Raw genomic sequence first — 23,072 nt, 5'->3', positions numbered from 1 at the left:
ACAGTTTCTTATTTACTTCTGGCATATTCTTACTTACAGCTATAGGAACATAAGCTTATGAATTCTTGACTCAACGTCTGTGAACCTTTAGCATTGCATGAACCCAAGCTCCTTCCAAGGCTGTAAATCAAACCCTTCAGTATCTGTGGAAGTTTCTGTCTTTCCATTTCCCACAGCCCACCAAAGGATTTGTGACCCTTTGTGACAGAGGAGAAGCTCCCAGGCAATTTTGTGTTTGCTGTAGGGAAGGTTGGGTTGCTCTGCATCAATTCCCAGAGCAGCGCAGAGCATTGGCTTTGTGATGTCAGGGCATGGATGCCACCTTGTCGTGGTGACATCCCAAGGTTGCCTTGGTGCACGGAAGGCCTCAGGGTCAGAGCAGCTCTTGGGCTTGCTCAGTGCAGGAGCATCCTCCTGCTTGAGGCGTTTGTCAGTGGGCAGCTGCACACTGACAGGAGCCTTGTTTGTTTTCGTGGTGGAGCAGAGTGTGCAAACTGGCACAGCAGTGCTACAGTGATGGAGCAGCTCGCTGTTGCAGTTTGCACCATTTATGGCATCGGCTACGCCGGCTATTACCTCACCAACCTGGCACGTAAGTAGAGGTTTTCCCTGGCTGGAACCTGAGCTGGCTTTTGTAGGTCTCCCTGCTCTTTCTTAGTGACCGGGTTGCTATTGAAACACAAAGACCATGATGCTGCCCCTGGTTTGGTCAAGCTCCTGTCAACACCTTCAGCAAAACACGGGGTGTCTGTAGCCAGGGGGCCGCGGGCAGCATTTGCAGGGCTTCTGTTCCCTCCACGGGAGAGCCTGTGGCAGCAGAGTCTGGCATTTCCTCACTTTGCTGGCTCAATCTCTTGGGGTGACTTTACTTTTAAGATAGCTCTGGGAGCTCGGGAAGTTGAAACTGCTGGAGGCTGATGGGAGTTTTTTCTCCTGACTAATTCCTGGCCATGGGTGAGAATTGGCAGCGGTTTTAACTATTGAGAAGTGAGATCAACCTGTGAACACCACCTGAAGATGGGAGGCCGGGAATTTCTTGCTCTCTTTGGTTTCTGGCTTCTGACGAGGTCACAGGGCTCTGTCTCGGCCTCCTCCCCCCCTCCAGGCCGGACAAGGCTGCAGAGGGCGGGGTGGGGGGAGAAACAGAGCCGGCCAGCCTGACTTGGTTTGCAGTTTCTGCCACTGAACTGAAACCTGACACCATCAACATCTGCAGCTTTAGCAAGATTTTAACTCTTTTACTACCTGCATGAGACTTGCAGATTAATCCTTTTTTTCCAGAGAGAGAGAGAGAGGGAGTGATCAACCATCAACCCATCAAAGAGAGTGAAGAAACAAATTAAATTTAGAGAGGGAAGAGAAATAAGGAGATGCTTTATTAAGCTGAAATATTTTTCTGTTAAAGCTATGGAGATGGACAGTAGTGTTCTGAAAAAAACTCTAATTCATGACAGAGTATATTGGGAGGAATGGAGTGTTTCCAAGTGTGGATTTTGAGCAAATGATGAAGTAGTTGTGACACTGTGAGATGCTGGAACAGAGGGGGAGAAGTAACAGTTGAAGATTTGTGGCTTTTAAGAAGCAAAAAGAAAACTTCTGTTTCCAGGAGGGCTCAGAAAAACAGATAAAGAGAACTTTTGCCTTTGAATAACTCATTCATAAAAATGACATCCCTAGACTCATGACCCATAACACACCTCAGAGTGATGGGAAATGGGAGGAGACAACTGATGGCAGATTTCCCGGCAGCTGGCATCAGAGAAATAGAAAGCTATGAAGAAAAATAGTTTTCATGTGAAAAACTCCATAGATAGCAGAAGAAGACTTCTGTTTCTCTACAAAGACTGATGAAAAGACTCCAGCAGGAATTGGGACTGTTGTAAACACCAAAGTTCCAACGTATTTTTGTCTCTATGTTGTCATGTAAACAAGGGAATGGTTGGGTAGTGGGGGAGAAAAGGGTTGTTCTGGAAGTTTTATTCTGGTTTCTTATTCTTGTAGTTTTTGTAAATAAACTTTCTTTATTCCATTTAAGTTTTAAGCCTGTTTTGCTCTTGTTCTAATCCATATCTCACAGCCAGAAATAAGTAAGTTTCCTAGTGATTTTTTAGTTGCTGCTTTAAACAACACCAGTCAAGCAGGACACCTTTGAAAATGCAGACTGGGAGATCTTCTCAGATGCTGTTCTAAATAGGCCACAGTTCTCTCCAGTTTTCTCAAAGAATTTGGTTCCTTTTCCTTGCCCACTGCAGGTCATCTGAGCCGTGTGTTCAGAGGTGCCGATCCTGAGGTGAGTCAGAAAGGAACATTTGATGCTCCTGGTGTTTCAGAATTGTGCAGGGAACTGTGAGCTTGGCCTGTGGCAGTAGAGTGCAGAGGGCCAGCTGGGTGGGCTGAAAGAAGATCCATTTCCATGTTTACAACAGCAATAGCAAAGGCATTGTTGGCTATTTCCTAATTTTCCATTGCAGAGCTTTAAAAGAACTCAAAGCTCAGATTTGCAGAGAGAACGTTGCTTGCTGATAGTAGCCAGGGTGAACTCTCTAATTCAGAACTATTTGCAGTATGGCTGAATTAACCCATTTTAATTTACTTGGAGAGACTTAGAATCCCATTGCTATCAAAGCTGATGATTTGTGCTTGGTAGAGCTGGTTGTAGAAATCGAGCTGAAGAGAAATAAGTTTCTAAATGATAGGGAGCTGCCTGTCCCTAACTCCACCATCTGTCCACAGAGCCCAGAAGCAAGAGCAGACTCTGCTGGGGCTCCCTCTGCTCCTGGAGAAGAGGCCAAAGAGGAGCAAAATGAGCAAAAGGAGCACGAGCCTCCAGCTGTGGTCACAGCCCAGCCTGACCATGCCCAGACAGTAAGTGCCAGTGCTGGGTGCTGCTGTCTTTAGTGCAAGGCAGAGCTGCAAGTTTCTGAGCAGCCAGCACTTGCTGTTGCTGGCTGAGGATGCTGAGTGCTGGAGTCCTGCCAGCACCCAGCCATTCCCCCATCCCGTGGCAGCTGGAAATTGGGCTTTGAGCCGTCGTGCTGAGGCCCCAAAGCGCTGCTGCCTGCGGGTGAGCAGCTGGCTGCTTGGCTCAGGGAAGCTCTGTCTCTTGGCTTCTGCCAAGCCATGGCCAAGGGCTCACACGGCATTGCTGGGGCTCACAGGGCTTGCTTTGTTTGCTGTCCCTTTTTGGAAACCTCTGGATGACCTGGAGAAGTGTTCTGCAGTTTTCTGGAGTAATTCTTCACTTCTGCGGAGTCTTTTAGGCCACCTGTCTTTTGGCTTTTGATAAGCTGCAAGGAGACGTTTGTGTTGTCCATGCAGCTGTGGCCGGCCATTCTTGTCCTGTGTGGCCAAAGAAACAAACTGTGTAGTTCTGAACCCTTCTTCTGAGGCAAAATCCACAAGTGGCCAGTTTCTCTTGATACGTTTTGTGGTGAAGTCTGCAGCTTTGGAAACTGCATTGGAGCCTAGTGTGGGGGCAAAGCTGCAAGTCCTTGAGTGCTGTCTTGTGTTGCTAAGAACCCCTTTAGAGATGGTTGTTTTTTCTCCTCAGAGCTGTTTTCCTCCTCCTGCCTCTTCTGTCCTGACACTCCCTGTTTAACCTATAAATTTCTGCCTGTCCTAGTGAGGTGGGACAATTCCATGGTTTAGGTGGTTTTTGGTGACTTTGGTCATACATGCATTACATGACCCATGGCTTCCTTCATTGGCATCCCTAGGGGTGTGTCAATTAATTTGTTGGTGGGGCCTTTTGAGGATCTCTGACAGTGCCACTCAGAATTCTCAGCTGACAAAAGAGGGAGGAGAAACACCTTGGTCCTCTTCCATATCCTGAGGTGGCCATAGAGGCTCTCTGACCTGCAGCAGAGGATCAAATTGCACACATCCTTGTCTCCTGAATGAGCAGGATTTCTAACAAGAGTGTAGATGTCAGAGGGGCAGGAGTGGCAGGGCAGGCCTGAAAAGAACATGAACTCCAGCAGTGTCTCTCACAAGGGCTGAGCTCACTCAGAAAGCCCCTGCAGAGCCAGGATGGAGGTGTGGGACAGGGCTGGCTGTCAGTCACTAGGGAGAGACAAGCAGGACACAGCAGAAGGGGAGGGAGGCCCTTGAGAAATGCCCCACATTTCCTGTCAGCTGCCCAAGAGTCTGTTGGAGATTCAGTGCCAGATGGGCCCTGATTGCACTGCCAGGGTCACTTTGGAATCTGTGCTTCCCCACGGGCAGAGAACAAGGCAGGAGAGCAGCAGCACAGAGCTTTGGGAACGTGGGAGCCCATCAGTCTTTGAGTCTTGGCCCACAGAAATGTTGGATGAGAAGTTGAAGCCCATCTTCTCTTGCTTTCTCTGCAGATCCTTCTAGAGAAAGAGCAGGAGCAGATTGTTTTCTCAGGGAGGCCGTGCCAGCCTGAGGGAGAGCTGTTCCCAGCCCAAGAGCAGGAAGAGCAGCTGGGGCAGCAGGTGGAAGAGCCACTGGAGAATGGCCAGGTAAGGCTGACTCAGCAGGGGACAGAGTGAAGGGCAGGAAGAGGGGCATAAAACGCAGCTCTTGGGACTGAGCAGGCCACGAGTGCCAGAGGCCCTGAAAGCAAAGAGCCTCTGCAGAGATCAGCAGCGGGACAGGAGGTTACAGTGGAAGCAGAGGTGGGTAGGGAAGCAGAAAGAAGTGACTGAATGAGTGTGATTTTGAGGCTGAAACTGAGGAAGAAGCTGAGCCTGATGGCAGCTCCCAGGCACTCGCTCTCCATTTGTGTGTACAGAACATCGAGGCAGAGCCCCAAGCAGAGCTGCCCGAAGCTCCAAGGGCCATCATGGCAGTGAAGAGGAGGCACGAGGAAGACAGAAGCATCCAAGAGGAGATGAATCTCCCCTGGCAGAGAGGAAATCAAGAAAACCAGGTGAGTGAAAGTGTGGCAGACACTCCACTCATGGACATTCCTCTCTCTGGTTCCTCACAGGCCTCTGATGAGGAGCTTCTGGCAGAGCTGCAGGAAGCTGAGGCTAGGATCAGGGCAAGGGAGAACAGGCTGGAGGAAGAAAGGAGAATCATCCAAGAGAAATTAGATCTCCTCGCTCAGCAGCAAGAGGCTCTAGAAAATCGAGTGAGTGAAAGAGCGATAGGCACAGCAGTCACTGCAGTCTGGTGCTTTCTGCCCTTCTTGCCTTTCCTCTGCAGAGCAGCAGGGGCTGGGCTGATGCCTCTCAGTGCCATCCTGCTGTAGTGTCTATCCCAGCTGCTTGGAAGGACATTTCCTGCTGTGCTCAGTCTCAGCTGCTGCCCTGGACAGTGGCACCAGTCATTTGCCCCTTTTGCCAGCACTCATCTCAAGGGATTCCTGCTGGCCTGCTCCTGCTCTCCTTGTTTCTTCAGGGCTTTTTGCAAGTGAACACAGTCCCCCAGACAGATTTGGAATACAAGCTGCAAGTTGTCTGTATCCCTTGGTGAATCTGCTGCTGTCCTGCTCTTTCCCTTTGCTCACAGTCAATGAGCCTTGGCACACAGGGACAAGCTGTGGTCTCTGACTGCTTTGTTCTCTTTGACTTGAGGTGGACGTGTTGATATCTCACCTGGCAGCCTGCGAAGGCTTCCAGCAAATGCCGGCTGATGAAGAGCCCCAAGGTCGGCGGGAGGCACAGGTACTGTCCCAAGCACAAGTGCTGCAGGCTGAGCACCTTCTGAAGATGGTGCAGGAAAAGAGGACTGAGGGGGAGGAGCTCCAACATTAGAACAAGGAGCTGCAAATGTGTCTGCAGCCCTTGGAGGGGGAAAGGGATCCTTGGGAGGAAGTGCAATGGTCGTTGTTGCAGTCATCCTTCAGAAAATCCAGGAAAATGGAATATGAAACTGGCCATCAACTTGATTAAAACCAACCTTGGGTTTTGACCATTTGGTTCCAGAAGCGGGCATCCAAAAAATCCAGTTGATGAGCTTTGCATGTGGCTAACAGCAACTTCCTAAGGGCTTGCATTTGAAAAGGGAACTCGGGGTAATCTCTGCCAGCCAGCTTTCTGACACAAACTCCTTTCTTCTCGCAGATCTACACAGGCTCTTCCATTCAATCTGCTGCAGCAGCAGCAGCAGCAGCAGCATCTAAAGGAGCCTTTGTTGCCCAAGCTGAGCAGTGGATCCTGGGCAGTTTGTCCATTTCCAGCAGTGACACATCTGCTGCTCAGCTCCAGGAGAGCCAGGGAGACTTTGTGGAGCAACTGAGTACGTCTGGTGTATTTCTTGTCTGAGGGACAGTGTATTGTGTGCACGTGCCAGCAGAGCTGTAGCAAATGATCCTCCTCACTTTGGTGTCCCAGAGACATTTAGGACTCCCCACGAGAACTGCTGTGCTCTGAGGCAGCGAGAGAGCGCTCTGGCTGTTCCTGCTGCCTCTGAGGGCAGCTTGGACTGGCTCGGCTTTGCCTGGCATTCCCTTGCCACTAAAGGCAGAAGCAGGAATTGTTCTTGGATCAGCAGAAGGCTGTGGCCCAGCAAATGATCTATGCAAGTCCTGTGTGCTAGTGGCCAAACTGAACAGAATATTTGATTCCTAAATTCTCATTAGACTCCAGACTTCCCACCTGTCGTCAGAACCAAAAGACTTCAGAGATATTAATTGGATTTGGGGTTTTGTCTTTTTGTTGTGGTTCTGTTTTTAGTTTTCAGTTTCTATACTTTTTGGATTCAGATTTGGTGTTTTTTGGTAGAGTTTGTTTTTTCTCCATCCTGAAAGAGCTGTTCTGCCCCATGTGTCTTACTGCTGTCATTTTTAGGACTGTATTTATTGCCTCTACTACATCTACAAGGTTTTTATGAGAATGCTGTATTTTTGTCAGTGAGGACTCCTATGAAAGAACATCAGGTGACAGCAGAAACAGAGCAAGAGATGTTTTCATTGGGCCCACAATGAAGAAACAGATATTTGTATAACAATCTGTCATTAATATCCTAGTTTTATTCTTATAAAGATGTGTCCAAGAGACACATCGACGTGGTGTGATCAGATAAAACAGCACTGCAGGCATTTCTCAGGAGCGAGCCTGCAGCCCCTGTGCTGTGTATTCCTCAGATCCATGGCACTTTTTCATCCCTGATTCCCAGCCATTCCCATGACTCTTAGAATCCTACCTATTGGCCCAAGCCCTGCTCAGATCAGTCTCTGGGAAAATACATCAAGCCCTCTGTGATTCTGCAGCACAACCCATTTAATCTGCTTCTTGCCCATGACAGCTGCCAGTGCTGTGCTCTCAGAAAAGACCTGGTGGGGCTGAGAAAAGATCCCAGCTGATTTGGTGTCTACCTTCACCTGCTGGGACACAAAAGGGCCTTGATCTGCACCTGGCTGTGTCTGATCTCCAAGGCAATGCTGGTGTGTCCTGAACAGGGGCCACAGCTTGTCAGGGGCTCAGGCTGGCTGTGTCTTCTTGCCATTGCTTGTCAGTGCTCATGCTTGGCCTTTGCCAGCCTTGTGCTGTGCCCTGCTGTGCTCTCTGTGCTTCATTTCCTTCCAAGGACTGGGAAAAATCAGTCTCTCTGCTGCCCATTTGTACTGCACAACTGCCTGTCTTGTTGCTGCTGTGCTTGCTGCCCAGCTGACCACAGAGGGTTCAGAGCCCCAGACAGCGGGGCTGCCTTTGGCATCTCCTGCAAGTTGGGATCTCTGCCTCAAAGTCAGCATCTTGCATTTTGTTTCCCTCAGGGAGGATGGTGAACAAGGAAAATCCCATCACAAAATACATCGAACTGGAAAGTCTTGGCAGCGGGTGAGTCCAACCACAGTCACTTCTACACAGCCATGGGCCAGGTGTTTCCCTGGGGGAATATCCATCAAGTGAGAAGTCAGACAAGTTGTCCACATGTTTAGACAGCGGGCTTAGTCTGCCCCATCTCTCAGTACTGGCCAGAATTTGTCAAGTGTGCTCAGAAGGCATTGTCAAAGACATCTCCATGCTGCCAAGGTCTTGCCTGCAGCAAGGAACAGAACCTGGGAAATCTGCTTGTCTCTCAAGTGTGGGACAGCTCAGGATTCATTTCCTTCGCATTTTTGGATGTCTCCAAATCATCTGGCCACACTAATGAAAGGAGAAGAATCTTGCTTGCCTGAAAGCACAACCTACCCCCAATGAGAGCTGTCAGATAACAGTTCTCAGGAACATTTCTCTCCAAGAGTTTGCTAAAGGAAATACTCCATGCTCAGGATTAGAATTGCACAGTTTAGAAGCTGACACCCGAGATGAAGGAATAAGCTGCCTTTTGGAGCTGAGGCAGTAAAGCCCAAGGCTTCAGGAACAGGCCCAGTGCCCAGGCACTTGAGGGGAAAATGCATCATCTGCCTTCTGGCAGACCCCTCCTGCAACCTGCAGCTTTTAGGCATTTACAGCAGAGCTCTCCTGTCTGGACTGGCTTCCACTGCAAGATCTAAATGGCTTCTCCTTTCTTTGCTGCTGTTTTGTTTCTAGGGGTTTTGGAGAGGTTTCCAGAGCACTTGACATTGCAACAGGAGGAGAGGTAAATGGCAACAGCCCCTGCAGCCTCTGCTGCTCTCCAGGCCTTTCCCCACTGCTGACAGCTGTGGCTGGAGCTTTGAGTAGAGCTGTGCTGAAAAGGCACAAGAAGCACAGACTGGAGCCAGCCTGCAAATTGCACTTGGAACAGGCTTTGTGGACAAGGCAAATCCTCAGTGGCCACATGTCCTGTAACTGACCCCCAAGGGAGCAGAGAAATGGGCTGTTGCAATGTCACTCCCTAATTACTCCAATGATGAGGTCTAATCACAAGGCACTTTGGCACAGCTTGGCTGTGCCATTCCAAAATCACTTGCTCCATGTGGGTTGTGGTCTCATGCTACCAATTTTCTCAAATTACTCCTTTTCAATGTCATTTGAGGTGGCCATCAAGAAAATAAATGTGCAAGGAGTGAGTAGGAAGATACTAACCATGAATGAAATCAGGATCATGGAGAGTAATAGGAGTCCCAGGATCGTGAATTACTTAGCCAGGTGAGTGGTCACGGTCCTATCCCTTGAATGTTTGTTTACATATTACAAGCATGAGAGCTTAAAAACCCACTTTGGTCAGTGGCAGGAAATAGAGCTGTTAATGATTATTTCTCTACTTATCTCCAATGGATGGGAAGAGACTGCATTTTGTCTGCATGAATCCACCCTGGCAAATGCAGACTGAAAATTGTTCAAAAACCTGCATCAGCCCTATCTTAAGAATTCAATACCTTCTAAGTTCATTGCCTCCACAGTTCTTTGGGCTTGAGTTTTTCAAGTTTCTTAAATGCTGATGAACCATCCAAGAGAGGATTGCCCTTGCATTGTTGCCCCTCTTTTCCATTGCTGTGCATGCCAGGAAGACTAGGTGCTTATTTCCAGAAATGCCATGCGTGACAGGTTTTTTATCTGGGCTCTTCCTAAACTGCCTTTCTCCTTGAGACAGCACAGACTGCAAACACTGCACAGCCTAGAGGCAATGTCTATGCCTTTACTTCTGCCCTTGTCTCTAAGGGACCCAGAAACAAGACTCAAGTAAAAAACCAACCTAGCCGTGCATGTTCATCTGCATGGCCTTGTTGCCTTTTTTCAGCTACCTTGTGCACGAGGAACTCTGGCTGGTGATGGAGTACATGGACGGAGGCACTCTGAGAGATCTCATCGATGAGATTCAAATGTCTGAAGAAGAGATTGCAGCTGTCAGTCGGGAGGTCAGGGATCCCATCTGTGCTTCCAAGGCCTTGAGCTGCATTGTCTGGGAAACAGGGGCTCAGAACGGGAGGGATTTCATGGACCAGGCTTGGTTTCTGTGCTGCTGCTCAGCTATGGGCAAGCAAGAGCATCTCAAGGGAACTGTCTGCCAGTGCCCCTACACTCACTGGACTCACTTCCTGTCCTCTTATCCCCTGCTCTTGTATTCTAGCTCTGTCTCTCAGATTGGCATTTGCACTTCTCCACCTTGCCTAGCTAAACTTTGGCCTGTCTGCACTACATTCCTTGTCTCTAAAGCAAAGGTGTGGTGGCAGGATTTGAAACAAACAGGAAAGAAAAAAAGAGACTAATTTCTTTTATTCCTCAGCTGAAAAGGATAGCAGTGTAGCCCAATAGCTGTTTGCTACTGAGCACATGCACTGCAGCTGCCGTCACCCTGGCTGCTTTGCAGGGGACAGTCTACAACAGCAGTTGCTGGTGCTCTTTCAAAAGCTGACATGCCTTTCCTCCTGTGGGAGCAGCAGGCTCTTGCTCTCAATGGCGCTGTGTTCTGCCATTCCTCCCCATTCCCCTGCAAAGGGAACCTTCCACAGCTGTTTCCTTGCTTGTGCGATGAACTCACAGCACTACTTTTTGCCCCCCTGGTTCTCTTTTCTCTCTCAGTGCCTGCAAGGACTGGATTTTCTTCACTCCAACCATGTGATCCATCGAGATGTCAAGAGCAACAACATCCTTCTCAGAACCGACGGCTCTGTCAAGCTGGGTCAGTGTATTCTTGCTCAGCTTCAGCCTTCCAGGAATGGGGGGTGTGGGGCTGCTTTCAGTGACTGCCAGCTCCCCAAAAATGCTGCTGCTGGCAGTGCAGGGGTCCCCCCTGCTGTGGGCTGAAGGCACAGTTGCAGGGTGCACACAGCTATGACAAGGAACCACAAGCAGCCAAGAGTGCTATTGCTCTGTGTGTGTCTGTGTGTGTTCCTTCCAGAGGGAGGGAGCTGCAATCTAAACCTTCAGGGGAACAAAAGGCACTGCTGGAGGAAGTGTAAGAAATGGGGGGGTGTTTGAAGTAGCCAATTCATATTTCCTTGGCTAAAGCCCTAAGGAAACAGAGCAGGGAGTGTTGTCCAGGAAATTCAACTGCACATTCTCAAACTTCTACCGGGGAATTCTCTGGCTTGGTTTCCTAATTGACAGTATTAAAATTAAAAGAGTATTTTGCTTTCTCCTCAGCTGATTTTGGCCTTTCTGCTCAGCTCACCCCTGAGCAAAATCAGCGGTGCTCGGTGATCGGGACTCCTTGGTGGATGGCACCTGAAGTGGTGAAGCGTCAACCATATGGCCCCAAAGTGGACGTGTGGTCTTTTGGAATTGTGGCAATTGAAATGGCCGAACAAAAAACTCCTTATGACAGTTTCACTGCTCGATCGGTAAGGAGCAAATACTCTCTGATCCCGCTGTCTTTCTCACCTGTCCCGGGTTCTCTGCTCACTGCACAAAATCCCATGGCCATCTGCTGGAAGTACTTCCACCAAGGCCCCTTCTACAAATGGCCCTGCAGCACATCAGCATCTGCTGGAGCTTTGGTTGCAGCACTGGGGGAACTCAAGCCTTACCTCGCCCAAACCATCTCCATTCTCAGGCAGCATTTTGCTTTGCCTTAGAAGTCGTTCCAGCTCTTTTGGCTGTGTAGATGGCCCCAAGAATAGGAAACAAGCATCTCAGAGCTGCTGTTATCTTTCCAGAAATGAAGCAAAGAAACTCAAACCAAACCAAGTTTCTAAAACAGTGCTTTTGAGAGAAGAAGTGCAGCCCCATTCTTCTCACAGGGAAACTTGTCTGAAACCCAGAGATGAGGCTGTAAAGCCAGAGTCTCTTCTGCTTCTTGTGCAGTGCTGCTGGGACACTCAGTGACCACCTTCTTTCCTAACCCAAGCCACTTTCTCCATATCACCAAGCTGGAGCCTGGTGACGGGGAGAGCCTGCCAAAACCTCCTGTTTGTTTCCTGGCACTTTCTGGGATGGGCACAGCGTTAATGCATTGACTTGAAAATCCAATGAGCACAGGGTTACTTACCACAGGGATGACACTTCTGATTTCACCATGAATATTTTCCTTTTGCCACATAAGGGAACCGGAAATTTTCAGAGTGCTGAGAGACAGAGCTGCAGGTGGCTCCTGTGTGCCCAAACAGGCATTTTCAACCCAATACATTTGTGGAGGCATCTTAATGTGTCTGTGTTGAAAATGAGATTCCAAAGGTTTGTTTCCTTCCCTGAGGAACACCTGCTGCATTTCCTTTCTTTTCTTCCAATTACCATCATTTTCAAGAACAAGACAATAAGCTGGATGAGTTTTGTTTTATGGCAGCTGTGCTTAAGGGACCAACAAGCACTGCAGAGATTCTTTTCACATAAGAATCCTTGGAATAGTACAGTTAGTTAGAATAGCAAAATCCCTCTTCCAAAAAGGCTGCCAAGCTGCTGGGAATCCTCCGAGAAGGAAACATGTATTTGCTGATGTAGTTGCCACTAACTAGATCAGGCAATGAAATCAGCTGCCAAGGCAAGATCTGCTGGATGTTGGCAAAGCTGTGGCTTTGGGGCTTGGGTTTTTTCATGATACAGGAAAGTTGTCATCCAAATGCTACAGGAAAGTCATCTCTGCCTCTCTGCCAGGGCAAAAACTGCCACTGCAGAGTGGAGCTTAAACAATGGGCTCTGGGAGAGCAGTTCCAGATGGGAAAGAAGCAGGTGGAGCCTTGTGTTTCCTTTTTCCCCAGGCTAAATTCCACATAGCCACAGAAGGGACCCCACAGCTGCGGCAGCCCGAGCAATTCTCGCCTTTGCTGCGTGACTTCCTGAGCTGCTGCCTGCAGAAAGGCGAGGCGCAGCGCTGGTCTGCCAAGGAGCTGCTGCAGGTAAAATGGCAAAAGGGCTGCAGGTGAAACAGTGTCCCAGGGATGGGCTCCTCCTCCACTGAAATCCAAGGCATCAGATGAGCCCCCATCCTCCTCACTTCCAACCTTGGTGCTGTTCAGCTGACAGTGGGGAGCAATCCTAGACTGTGCTGGGCTGGCAGGGAGTGCTGGGTTTTAGCGCTGGCTAAAATCACCAGGGCACTTACTCATTTCTTGCTGGGAGCTATGGATTAGGAGAAGGGCAAAACAGGCTTCAAACTTCAAAGGAATAACAAATTTTATTAGCAGGCCCACAAGAATAAGAAAGGTCTCATCTGTGCAGTGAAAGGGTTCAATCTCACCCAGGTCATGGCAGTCACGGTGTTGGATTTCAGGCTGTGCTGGGCCCCTCTCTCTGCCCGGGAGCCGCTGGGAGGGGAGGCTCGGCCTGGAGCCGTCGCTGCACGCCGGGGAGAGGGTTTAGTGTGGGCAAGATGTCAGCAGCCGTGGCCTGGCCCAGCCTGGGGCTGGGGTCCCGCAGCCTCCATCCCCCGCCCGGGAGCCACTGGGCTCTGGCCCGGCCTCCCCCAGGAGCACAGGCCGTGGGCGAGCAGGGCCGGCCTCACCAGAACTCCGTTACCTTCGGGCTCCGGAAGCAAAGAGGGCCAGTGCCCGGGCTGGTGGTTTTCAAAATGTGCATCATCACAGAGGCGCATCTCATTTCTAAATGGTGCAAAATGTTGTCAGTTCTCAGAACTAGCCAGCCATTGGCCTGTCTCAGGCACAGGGGAAGCTCCCAGCAGCTTCTCTCAAAGAAATCACTTCCGTGCGGGGTTTCTTACTTCTTTCCCTAAATGTCAATTCATCTCAAACTAACACACAGGGACATGGAAAGGTCATCTAGTCTGTGTCCTGCAATGAGCAGGGACATCTTTCAAGAGATCAGGATACTCACACCTCAGATATTTCCAGGGATGGGCCACCTACCAGCTCTTGGGGCAACCAAGTGCCACTCTTGCCCCATGCTCCTGACCTACTCTGACTCAATCCCCTTTCCATTTAAAAAGTATTCCCCTGCCTTTGAAGCTCTTAGCTTGGAAAATCATGCTTTCTTGTTGTTTTCATTTCCTTTCTGCAGCATCAATTTATAACATCGGCCATGCCTGGGTCCAGCCTGGCACCTCTCATTGTTGCCGTGAAGAAGTGGAAGGAGGAGGCAGGAATGCCTCAATCAATTTATAAACTGTCTTCTCCATGAAAAACTTAGAGTAGGATTATAGAGTAGGGTTGTAGAGTAGGATTATAGAGTAGGATGGTAGTGTAGGTTTGTAGTGTAGGTTTGTAGTGTAGGATTGTAGAGTAGGATTTTAAATAAAATTTCTAAAATCTCAACTCCTTTGGAACATTTCTCTCCTTCTGACCCTGTGAGAAAGCTCAACATTTCCTTCTGAATTGTCAGTTTTTTCTTAGAGGTGGAAAGTGACATTGATGGCTTCTTTGGTACAGTTTGTAAGGGGGGAAGGCTCCTCTTCATTCATCCTCTCCAGACCACACTGCCTTTGGAATATGGCCAACTGGACAAGTTTTGCCCAGCTCTGACATTTCTATTTGAGGCAGAAACAGCAATGGAATTTGCAGGAAAAACCAAAGGAGGAGCGGTGCAACGCAAACATCCTGTGCAGATGCAGGCTGTGCAGATGTGACTCGAGAGTATTTGGGTTCCTGCCACTTGGATTTGTATCCCTAAGAGAAATCTCTTTGGCTGGAGGAGAGTCTGGCTGAAGAGAGAAAGCAGAAAGAGCAGTGAGGGTGCTGTGCAAGGTCTCCTGTGGTGCAGAGCTGTCAGCGCCTGTGAGGTGATAGCGGGCCCGGCCTTGGCCAGGCTGGAGCCCCAGCAGAGCCCTGGCAGAGCCCGGAGAAGCCTGAGCCTCGGCAGAGGCAGGCTGGAAGGAGGCCCTTGGAGCTGCAAGAGGCAGCAGCCTGGCCCTGGCTGCCTCTTGCTGGCCCCAGGCAAATCCTCCGCTCTCAGAGCCAAGCTGGCAGCTGGCTGCTCCTGAGGGGAAGCGGCGCCGTGCTGGGCACAGCACACACTGGTGCCATGGGCTGTCTGGAGTCTGCACAGGAGGAGAGAAAGGCAAAGAGCAGCCCAGGGCTGCTGCCCTGCCTGACCATTGCTGCTCCTCTGCCGCCTGCCCTGGAACTCCTGGCAATGGTCAGCAGTGTGTGCAGCACTCTGGGCACAGGGGGAGGGAGCCGGGCTGCTCCGCAGGCTCCAGCACAGGGCAGTGTCCTTCAGGCACGGCATTTCTGCCAGGGGAACCGAGGCCAGCGTGAGGCAGTGACAGCAAGTCAGGGCACATCTGCACGAGCCACTGCCTCACACAGCTCTGGGACCAAGCACCTGCAATCCTGGAGTTCTGCACTGAGCCACAGCAAAGGTGTGAAATGCAGAGGGCTTTGCAGAAATATTCAGGGGCACCAGGGCAGCCTGCTTGGTGCTCTCTGGGGCACAGCAAGCACTGTGCAATGCAGCTCGGAGCTGCTGGCAGAGAGGGACTATGGGCATGTGCCTGAGGCTTGTTCTTGAGTAGTGATTTGGGAGGGAGCAGAAGGGTCTCAGTAGGTAATTTGTGTTTTCTTCATGAATTGCTGAATGAAAGACACAATGTGGCCTCACGCAGCAAGAGCACTTGCAGAACTTACTAAGTTTGTGTTGAATTCCCAGAAAAGGAAGCAGAGGTGTTGAAGTGTAACAAATAGGGCTCGTGAATTCCATTAGCTTGAACAAACAGTGCTGAACCCTGTATTCCCCCACTGCAGTGATTCATGTCTGCAAGTGGCTATCTTAGCCTTGAGAATAAAGAGAGTGGTCCTGGTAAGAAGGTAGCTGGAATGCATTCACAGGAAGAAAGTGGTTTTAGGAATCTCTTGACATCCAGAGGAGAAGATGAGGAACGGGTGTTTCCAAAAGATTGTGTCAGGGACTGCAGTCGTGTTTGAGGCCCTGCCACATTTGATCCATGTTTGAGCAGGTTGACAAGACAATGAAGAAAACTGTATCATTTAAGGGGTGGGAACTTGACCCTTGCAAGAGAAGCAATGTATTGGTCAGTCGGTGGGCAGTTAACTTTTGAAAGAGGAACAGTGCATAATGGAGGCCTTGTTGGCTTGGAGTCGCTATTCTGAGCCATTGTGGCCTCATCTCATGCTGGCCCTGTGGGAGCTGATGCTGGAACTGGGAAAATGCCACTCCTGAGCAGGAGATATAAGGCCTGTGTCTGGGGTGGAGAGGTGAGAAGGACGAGGTGCACACTGTTTTGATGCAGGCGATGTCCTGAAAGGGCACTGCCTACCTGCCCTCCCGCTGAGGACGATGCTTCAGCTCCTTCTCCCGCTCAGCGGGTTTTTGGGAATGCTGGGGTTGGTATGCAGTATTTGCTACTGCAACTAATAGAATAAATTTGCTTTGCAACCCCATCTGAGTCTTGGGTTCTTTTGTGCATGGGTCTTCTCCTGAACCTATGACAATGACTACCAGAGACCCTCAGGACAGCCCTACTCTCATGTTGATAAATTCTGAGATGAGATTTAAATATGTCAAATAATTTAGGGGAATGTTTAGCCTGTGAGCTTCAGCAAAGTATTGAGTATGTCTTAGTTCCATGGATACAAACGAGTAGGTGAGATTGCTGGGTGTGCACAAGTTAGGGAAGGGATTTCCCACACAACCAGTGCAGAAATACAGTATTGCCTTCTTTCTAACTGTTTCTAAGCTGGATGTGGGGATCACACCCTGCTTGGTGACTTTCATTTTGGCCATTTCTGTTGAGCAGGTAAGAAAGGTTGAAATGAAACCTTTTCCAGCTGTTTCCCTCTGGTTTACCTTTTTGGGGGCCAAAGCTCTGTGCCGTAGGTGGCCTGAGTGTGTGAGGAGCAGTGCAGCCCCCACAAAGCTCTTGTTTTTCCCACAAGTCATCATGACTTGTTCCCAGGTGTGCCCAGCAGGAGGAAGAGCCCGCAGTGCGTGGGCACCGTGCCCTGCCCAGCCGGGGCTCTCTGGCACAGAGCAGCACCAGCACCAGCACCAGCAGCAGCACCAGCACCAGCAGCAGCACCAGCACCAGCACCAGCACCAGCACCAGCACCAGCAGCGCTTTTCAACCCTGCCCTGCCTTGGCTTCACCTGGGGGACAGAAGCCTCTGGAAATCAGCACCGCCAGTCACGTTCCCAGCTTGGAGCAGCTGCTGCTGGTGGGCAGATCTATGGACATGATTTTCTGAACCTGAGACAGTTTCAAGCTCTCAGGGGCTGATCTGTTCCCAAGAGAAAGTCTTTTGAGAACTTTCTTCTCTCTCAAGGACTGTAGTGAAAACAAGGTTTTAGTTTCTCAAAATAATCATACAGATGTTCTGAGAGTGTTTCTCTCTTGTCCCACCAATGGGATGAGGGAGCTGTTGTTTCTTCTACCAGTCAGGCTAACCTGTATTGGAACACCTTATAAAAAGGGTTGAAAAACCCCAAAATAAGGGCTTTAAGGGCTTTTGCCTCATGAAATAAACCTCTGGCTGTTTTGTGATTCAAACCCTCGTACTCCACTTTGTGTTCTCTAGCGACACAGATCCGGCCAGTTCCACCGCTTCCAAAGGGGAATTAAGGCAGAGGTAGAGACGGACACACAGAGCAGCCCTGGGCTTGTCCAATAAATGGACAAATGTATGGGGGAATGGGTTTGGAATTATTACAGCTCTTTTGTCAATAGTGCCTTTTCTCCTGCCCTTTTCTCCATTCACATTTCCTGTCCTTTCTCCCTCACATTTCCACCCCTTCCCAACCAAGACTGTGACACTTCTCCTGATCATTTTTACTCATGATTCCCAGCCTTTTCGCCTCATGTTCCTCACACTTTTCCTCTCACATTTCCCACCTTTTTCTCCCCTCTTGGTTCTCTCCTTATCCCAGTTTTCCTTCTCAAAATTTCTCCTTATGTTTCTCACTTTTCTCCTCAGCGTTCTCACTTCTTTTCATGTTTCTCACACCTTTTTCTTCACATTTATCATTCTTTTCTCTTCATGTTCCTTACACTTTTCCTCTCATATTTTGTGCCCTTTTTTCACTCATATCTTCTGCCTTTTTCCACCCTCAGGTTTCTCTTTTTTTTTTTTTTTTTCCCCTCAGGTTTCCACAATGTTCCCCTCACATTTCCTGACTGTTTTACTGTTTTTAATAGTTAAGTTTCTCATGCTCTTCCCCTCACATTCTCTCCCTTCTCTCCCCTCATGTTTCTCACCCTTTTGCACTCATGTTTCTTAGAATTTTCCCATCATCTTTCCTGCCCTTTTCTCCTGTCACCTTCTTCTCCTATTTTCACTCACATTTCTCACTGCAGCACCATGGACCAGCCCCTGGGAACCCTAAGGAATTCATATCAGGAGCCAGAGAACCCATTCATCATTTCAATGCCATAATTAGATTACAAACTGTCAGTGAAATACCTGAGAGGAATGACAGATTTGTCTTTATAAACAAGCTGTGGGTCTGCTGATACATGAAACCAGCACTGAGAGATAAAAGAAACAATGAGAAAGTTTCCACTGATGGATGAATGGAAAATATCTATTTGTCTTTACAGACTGTAGGATTGCTGATAAATGAGATTAAATATTGAAAGATGAAAGAAATAATGCAAGAAAACCATAAATTCCATAAGAGTTAAAAATTAAGAGGGAGGGTTACACATTAGAGGGGAATCTTAGGTATCAGGCATTCCGGGAAGTCTGTACCTCTCCAATACCTCAGGCAGTGGGGAAAGAGAGGGACACGGAGCCGGGAAATTGGGATGAAAACAAGGTTGTGTCTTCCAAAAATTTGAGAGACCCCAGGGGAATGCCCCATGGCCTCTCCCTTTATTCAAATAAAGTCAAAGGACTCCCCTGTATCCTTTTTAGACATAAACCTCTGGGGTTTGTGGATTAATTTTCCTGACATACTCAATCAGACAGCTCCCAACCTTCTTCCCGACCAATCCATGCAGATGAGGAACACAACATTTCACCATGGGATGGATCAGATTACCTTTTAGCAGAAAATCGAGGCAGAGTTTGTGGAAAGGTAAATGACTCAAACTGCTCTTGGCAAATAGATCACAAAGGAAAAGTGGAGGAACAGATAAAAAAGGAAATAAAAAAGCAGCTCTTGTACTGGTCCAAACGAAGAAAGGATGGGAATGGGACACGGTTTTGTGGTTCCCTGGCAGACCATGGGTTAAACAAATGCTGTTTCTCCTCTCATGTGCTACAGCAACTCTCATCTTTTTACCATGCACCACACCTTGCTGAGTGCAGCTCATTCAGCAGCTGAGCAAGGGGATGCAGGTGGCAGCCAGGCCTCCTGAGCCACAAACGGCTACAAAAGGACAGAGAATGAGGGCACTGAGAGCAATCCCAAAACCAAAGAACACCCAGGGAGAAAAAACAGAGGCAATGAGTGAATCTGCTTGGAGATGGGGCCAGGGACTTGCACATAAGGAAACAATGGGAGAAATCACCAGTTTCAGAAAATGTTACTAATTGACAAGGACTGCTGCTCAGACCAGGTCCCACTTGTTGGAGTCTGGGATGCAGAGTGTGTGCATGTTTCTGATACTTAACTCTAAGATCCAGAAAAACACTGAATTTCATATAATATGAAATTCATGAGCATGTTTTCATGGTGATACATGAAAACAACTGTTAAAGTTAGATAGAAAAAGCTGAAAGTGTGTGGAGATTATAGAGTTTTCTTAAGTCACTGGGTGAAAAAGTTAGTTTAGAGAACAGAAGACAAGATGGAGGATTTAGTGTTGTCTCTTGTCCTTCTTTCGTCTTCATGTTCTTCTCCTAGAGGTTTTTGGGTAATAGTAAGTGATCGGTTAGAAAATGCTGCAGTGCATCACACAGGTGATGGGTCATTGGGTCATTAAGAGAAATAATATACGTGTCTATTGCTAACTGAGTAAGAATAAGTATAAAGATAAAAGAACTCCATAGTTCCGGGCCATTTTCTGCTATCAAACACAAAGTGAGCCACAAGGCCTTGTTGTACCATCAGAAGAAATGTACCAGATTGCATAGAATTAAGCTTGTACAGCTAATCTGGAGAGACCTGCCAAGTTTTGTAATGACCTTCTAATAAACAAGAGAAACAAGATTCTAATGATGTCGGGAGTTTTCTTCAAACCTAAAGAACTGAGATAAGTAGGGCTCCCCACGAGGGAGAATTCAGCCCAAAGGAGCCTAAAAAATCCAAGAAAAGAAAGAAAAATATAGAAGTGCAGCAGAATCAGAGAAAAAGAATTTTTTAGAGAAAAGTTACAGCACTACATTCCTGAACTTCCAGAAGAACAAAGACTTCACAGAGCCAGGAATATCGGGTGTTACACAAAAAGGACATGCAGCAGGCGGATCGGGAAGGCTGAACCTTCCAAGCACCTCGGCCAGTGTTGGGCAAAGGGACAGGGACATGCGGCCGGGAAAATCAGGACAAAAACGAGGCCGCGTCCTCCAACAACTGGAGAGAGCGCACGGCAAATGCCCCATGGCCTCTCCCTTTGGGCAGCAATAAAGTCACTTGCACACCGCTCCTCTGGCTCCTTGGGCCACACAAACCTCTGGCGCCGGGAATTTTCCCGCCCAGCCCCGGGCCCAGCGCAGCCACCTCCGGCCTCCCGACACGAAGCGGGACGAGCCAGCGCTGCTCCGCCACCGCCTCCTGCCGAGGCCCCAGCGGCAAGGAGACCGCGGGCAGCCGCTCCCGCAGCGCCCTCAGCCCAGGGCCAACACGGGCCGGCCACGGCACAAGCCACCCGCCACAGCCCCCTGCCGTCCACAAATGAAGCCCCAATTGAGGGCGTTCTCTGCTTGGCTGAGCGCTGCCTGAGCGCTGGGGCTGCGCCAAGGGGGGACACCCTCCTCCAGCAGGGATGTCCCGCAAATGGGGGAGCCCCACAAAGCCCTCAGGACCCCCGGGGCTGGGCTGGCCCTGCGTGGATGCCGGGAGCCACCAAAAACTCTCTGTCCCTGCCCTCTGCAACTGCACAGGGACACGGAATACAAGGAAAGGCTCAGGAGCTGGGAGAAGGATGGGGAGGGATCCTGGTCCCAGCATTGACACGAGCACAACAGACCCAGCCTGGACACACAGTGTGAATTTATTCGCAGCAGGACCAAAGGAGAACGGAGAGAAATCTCTCCAACATCTCCCCTACCCAACAGGGATATGGGGGATGGGGTCTGCAATGAGACAGCCACACGTTGGGATGATGAGCTTGGGGTGATCCGGTTACTAAAGAGGTTTCGGGGCATCTTCCAATCCTGAGGGAGGAGTAACTTGGAAGGGGAAGGCACCTGGCTCTGACACTGGAGTGGGGCCCCACATGGAAGGACATGGGGAGCCCGTATTAGGGAAGATCCTGCTGCATTTTCCCACTTTTGGGGGGTTATAAACAGTTTTGGGGGGGGTTCCTGGTCAGTTTAGGGGGTGAAGGTGACCTCTTTTTTGGGAAAATCCTGGGTTTTGCCAGTTTTGGGGGGCTCTAAATGGCTTGTGGTGGACCCCCACTCTTGTGAGTTTTGATGTTCTCCACCCACACTTCGAACTGGTCCGGACTGGTGCTCCCAGCACTGCACAGGGCAGGACAATGGGGACCCCTCCGGCCCAGCACTGCTGCTTTGGGGCTGGTGGCCCCTGCCTGGCACTGGGGATGGGGCATGTGGGGGAGCTGGGGCTGTACTGGTGGTACTGGTGGTGCTGTGAGCTCACCTGTTGGGGGGCCAGTGGGACGTGGGTGAACATGTGTGCTCCCTCCAGGGCCCCCAGCCTGGTGTCACCCCCTTTTCTCTGCCCACAGAGCTCCTGGGCCGGCAGGGGCAGCAGCTCCTCCCCGTGGCCTCAGGCCCGACTGGGACCCCTGCTCTGTCCCTGCACTGATTTTGGGGGGGGTTGTGTGTCCCCCCTCAGCCCTGTTGCCACTCTGCCCACGCCTGGCTGCTCGCAGTGTTCCCAATAAAGCTTCCCACTTTGCCCTGGGAATGGGGACCCCCATGTGTCTCCCCCGTGTCACCCTGCTCTGGGACTCCTTGGGAAGCACCAGAACACCAGCAGGGAACCCACTGAACCCCAAAAGGCACTGGGACACCCCAAAGCTGCCAGGGAAATTTGGGGAGGGGGTGCATGGGGGGAGCCCAGGCCAAGAGCCCAGCACTGCCCCAGCCCAACCTGCCCTGACTCCATCCCAGCTCCTCCCATGGAATGAGGAGGCATTGGGAAAAGGTAAGGCCAAGGGTGGGCGTTGGGCCTGGGGGGAACAGGTCAAGGGATTGAGGAGGAGGGCAGAGGAATGAGTGGAAGAAAGGCACGAGATGAGGAGGCAGGATGAAGAAAGAGGAGTGGATCCCTCCAACACCATTTGGGGGTCCCAGCCAACCTCATTTCCCCTGCACTTCCACCCCTTCTCCAGTGTCCCCCAAACCACCAGCCCCATCCCTCATGCCTGACTTTGGTGGTTCCAGGTCCCTCAGTCTCAGATTCCCATACTCCCTTCCCCTCAATTCAGGCACCTCCTGGCAGATTTTTCCTATGAGAAATCTCTGACTTTGGGGATTTTTGGGGTGCAGTCCTGGAGGGGGACAGCTCTGTCTGGCTTTCCCCTCCCTGCTGTGGCCTCTCAGCTGCCCCCCACACCCTGGGGTGCTGGGATTTCCCTCCTGGGCACAAGGACGTTCATTCCCTTCCAGGAGCCCAATGCCCAGCTGGGGCTCCAGGCCAGGGGGTCCTTGAGCAGCTGCCCCAGAACCTCCGCCAGGGGCTTCCAGCGCAGCCACAGCCGCTCGGCCTGGGCTCCCCAAAGCCCTCAGCAAGCCCCAAGTCCCTGCCAGGAACCCTCAACTCCCTCAAACCCAGCATCCCCCACAGCCCCTGCAAGTTCCCCCCATGGCAGCGGCCGAGGCCATGGCCCCACACGTCCTCACCCATGGCTGCGTCCCCACCATGTTTCCATCCTGGCATTGTCCCCCCATGTCCCCATGAATGGCCATGTCCCTGTCCATGTGTCCCCACGTCACTCTCCATGTCCCACCATGTCTATGTGTCTCAATGTCCTCACCAACGTCTTAGTTCAATGTCTTTATTTTCACCCCAAAGTTGGATATTTTGAAGGGATAAAGAAAAATGAAAAGCCAATCAGGCCATATTGAAAGGATTTCTGCCAGCTGAGGATTCCCGTGCTTGGGTGGAAGGGAACAACGTTTTTGGGAAGGCTTTCCACACCACTATCTCCAAAATCTTGGTCTTTGACCCATTTCATCAACATCTGGCTGTGGAAGACACCTCTGGGCAATAGGAAATGAAAATTTGGAATCACTGAGGTTGGACAAGACCTCCAAGACCTCCTTGATGCCACCAGAAGATAGGTGGATTGAATGCAAAAGATTTTCTGGGATTGAAAGT

General features: G+C 50.1%; 1 protein-coding gene across 2 annotated transcripts; it reads left to right on the top strand.

Annotated features, from left to right (window-relative positions):
• The first annotated feature begins 209 nt into the window (after positions 1–209).
• LOC111922587 (uncharacterized) lies at positions 210–9,694 on the top strand. Of its 2 annotated transcripts, XR_015281938.1 has the most exons (8): positions 269–592; positions 2,253–2,290; positions 2,734–2,865; positions 4,757–5,633; positions 6,033–7,748; positions 8,445–8,493; positions 8,872–8,984; positions 9,577–9,694. XR_015281938.1 is itself a non-coding variant. In XM_086873819.1 (5 exons), the coding sequence occupies exons 1-5, from the start codon at positions 316–318 to the stop codon at positions 5,216–5,218; spliced, it is 1,044 nt and encodes a 347-aa protein (XP_086729945.1). In that variant the 5' UTR covers positions 210–315; the 3' UTR covers positions 5,219–5,307. The 2 variants fall into 2 exon arrangements, 1 of the variants encoding a protein (XP_086729945.1); XM_086873819.1 differs by lacking the exons at positions 6,033–7,748; positions 8,445–8,493; positions 8,872–8,984; positions 9,577–9,694 and adding an exon at positions 4,350–4,484 and having other exon boundaries at positions 210–592; positions 4,757–5,307.
• Positions 9,695–23,072: the final 13,378 nt, after the last annotated feature.

Source organism: Cyanistes caeruleus, unplaced genomic scaffold, assembly GCF_971803275.1.
Source record: "Cyanistes caeruleus unplaced genomic scaffold, bCyaCae1.hap1.1 HAP1_SCAFFOLD_116, whole genome shotgun sequence".
Classification (NCBI taxonomy): domain Eukaryota; kingdom Metazoa; phylum Chordata; class Aves; order Passeriformes; family Paridae; genus Cyanistes; species Cyanistes caeruleus.
The sequence above is the reverse complement of the archived record's forward strand: the minus strand, read 5'-3'. Positions and strand labels throughout refer to the sequence as shown.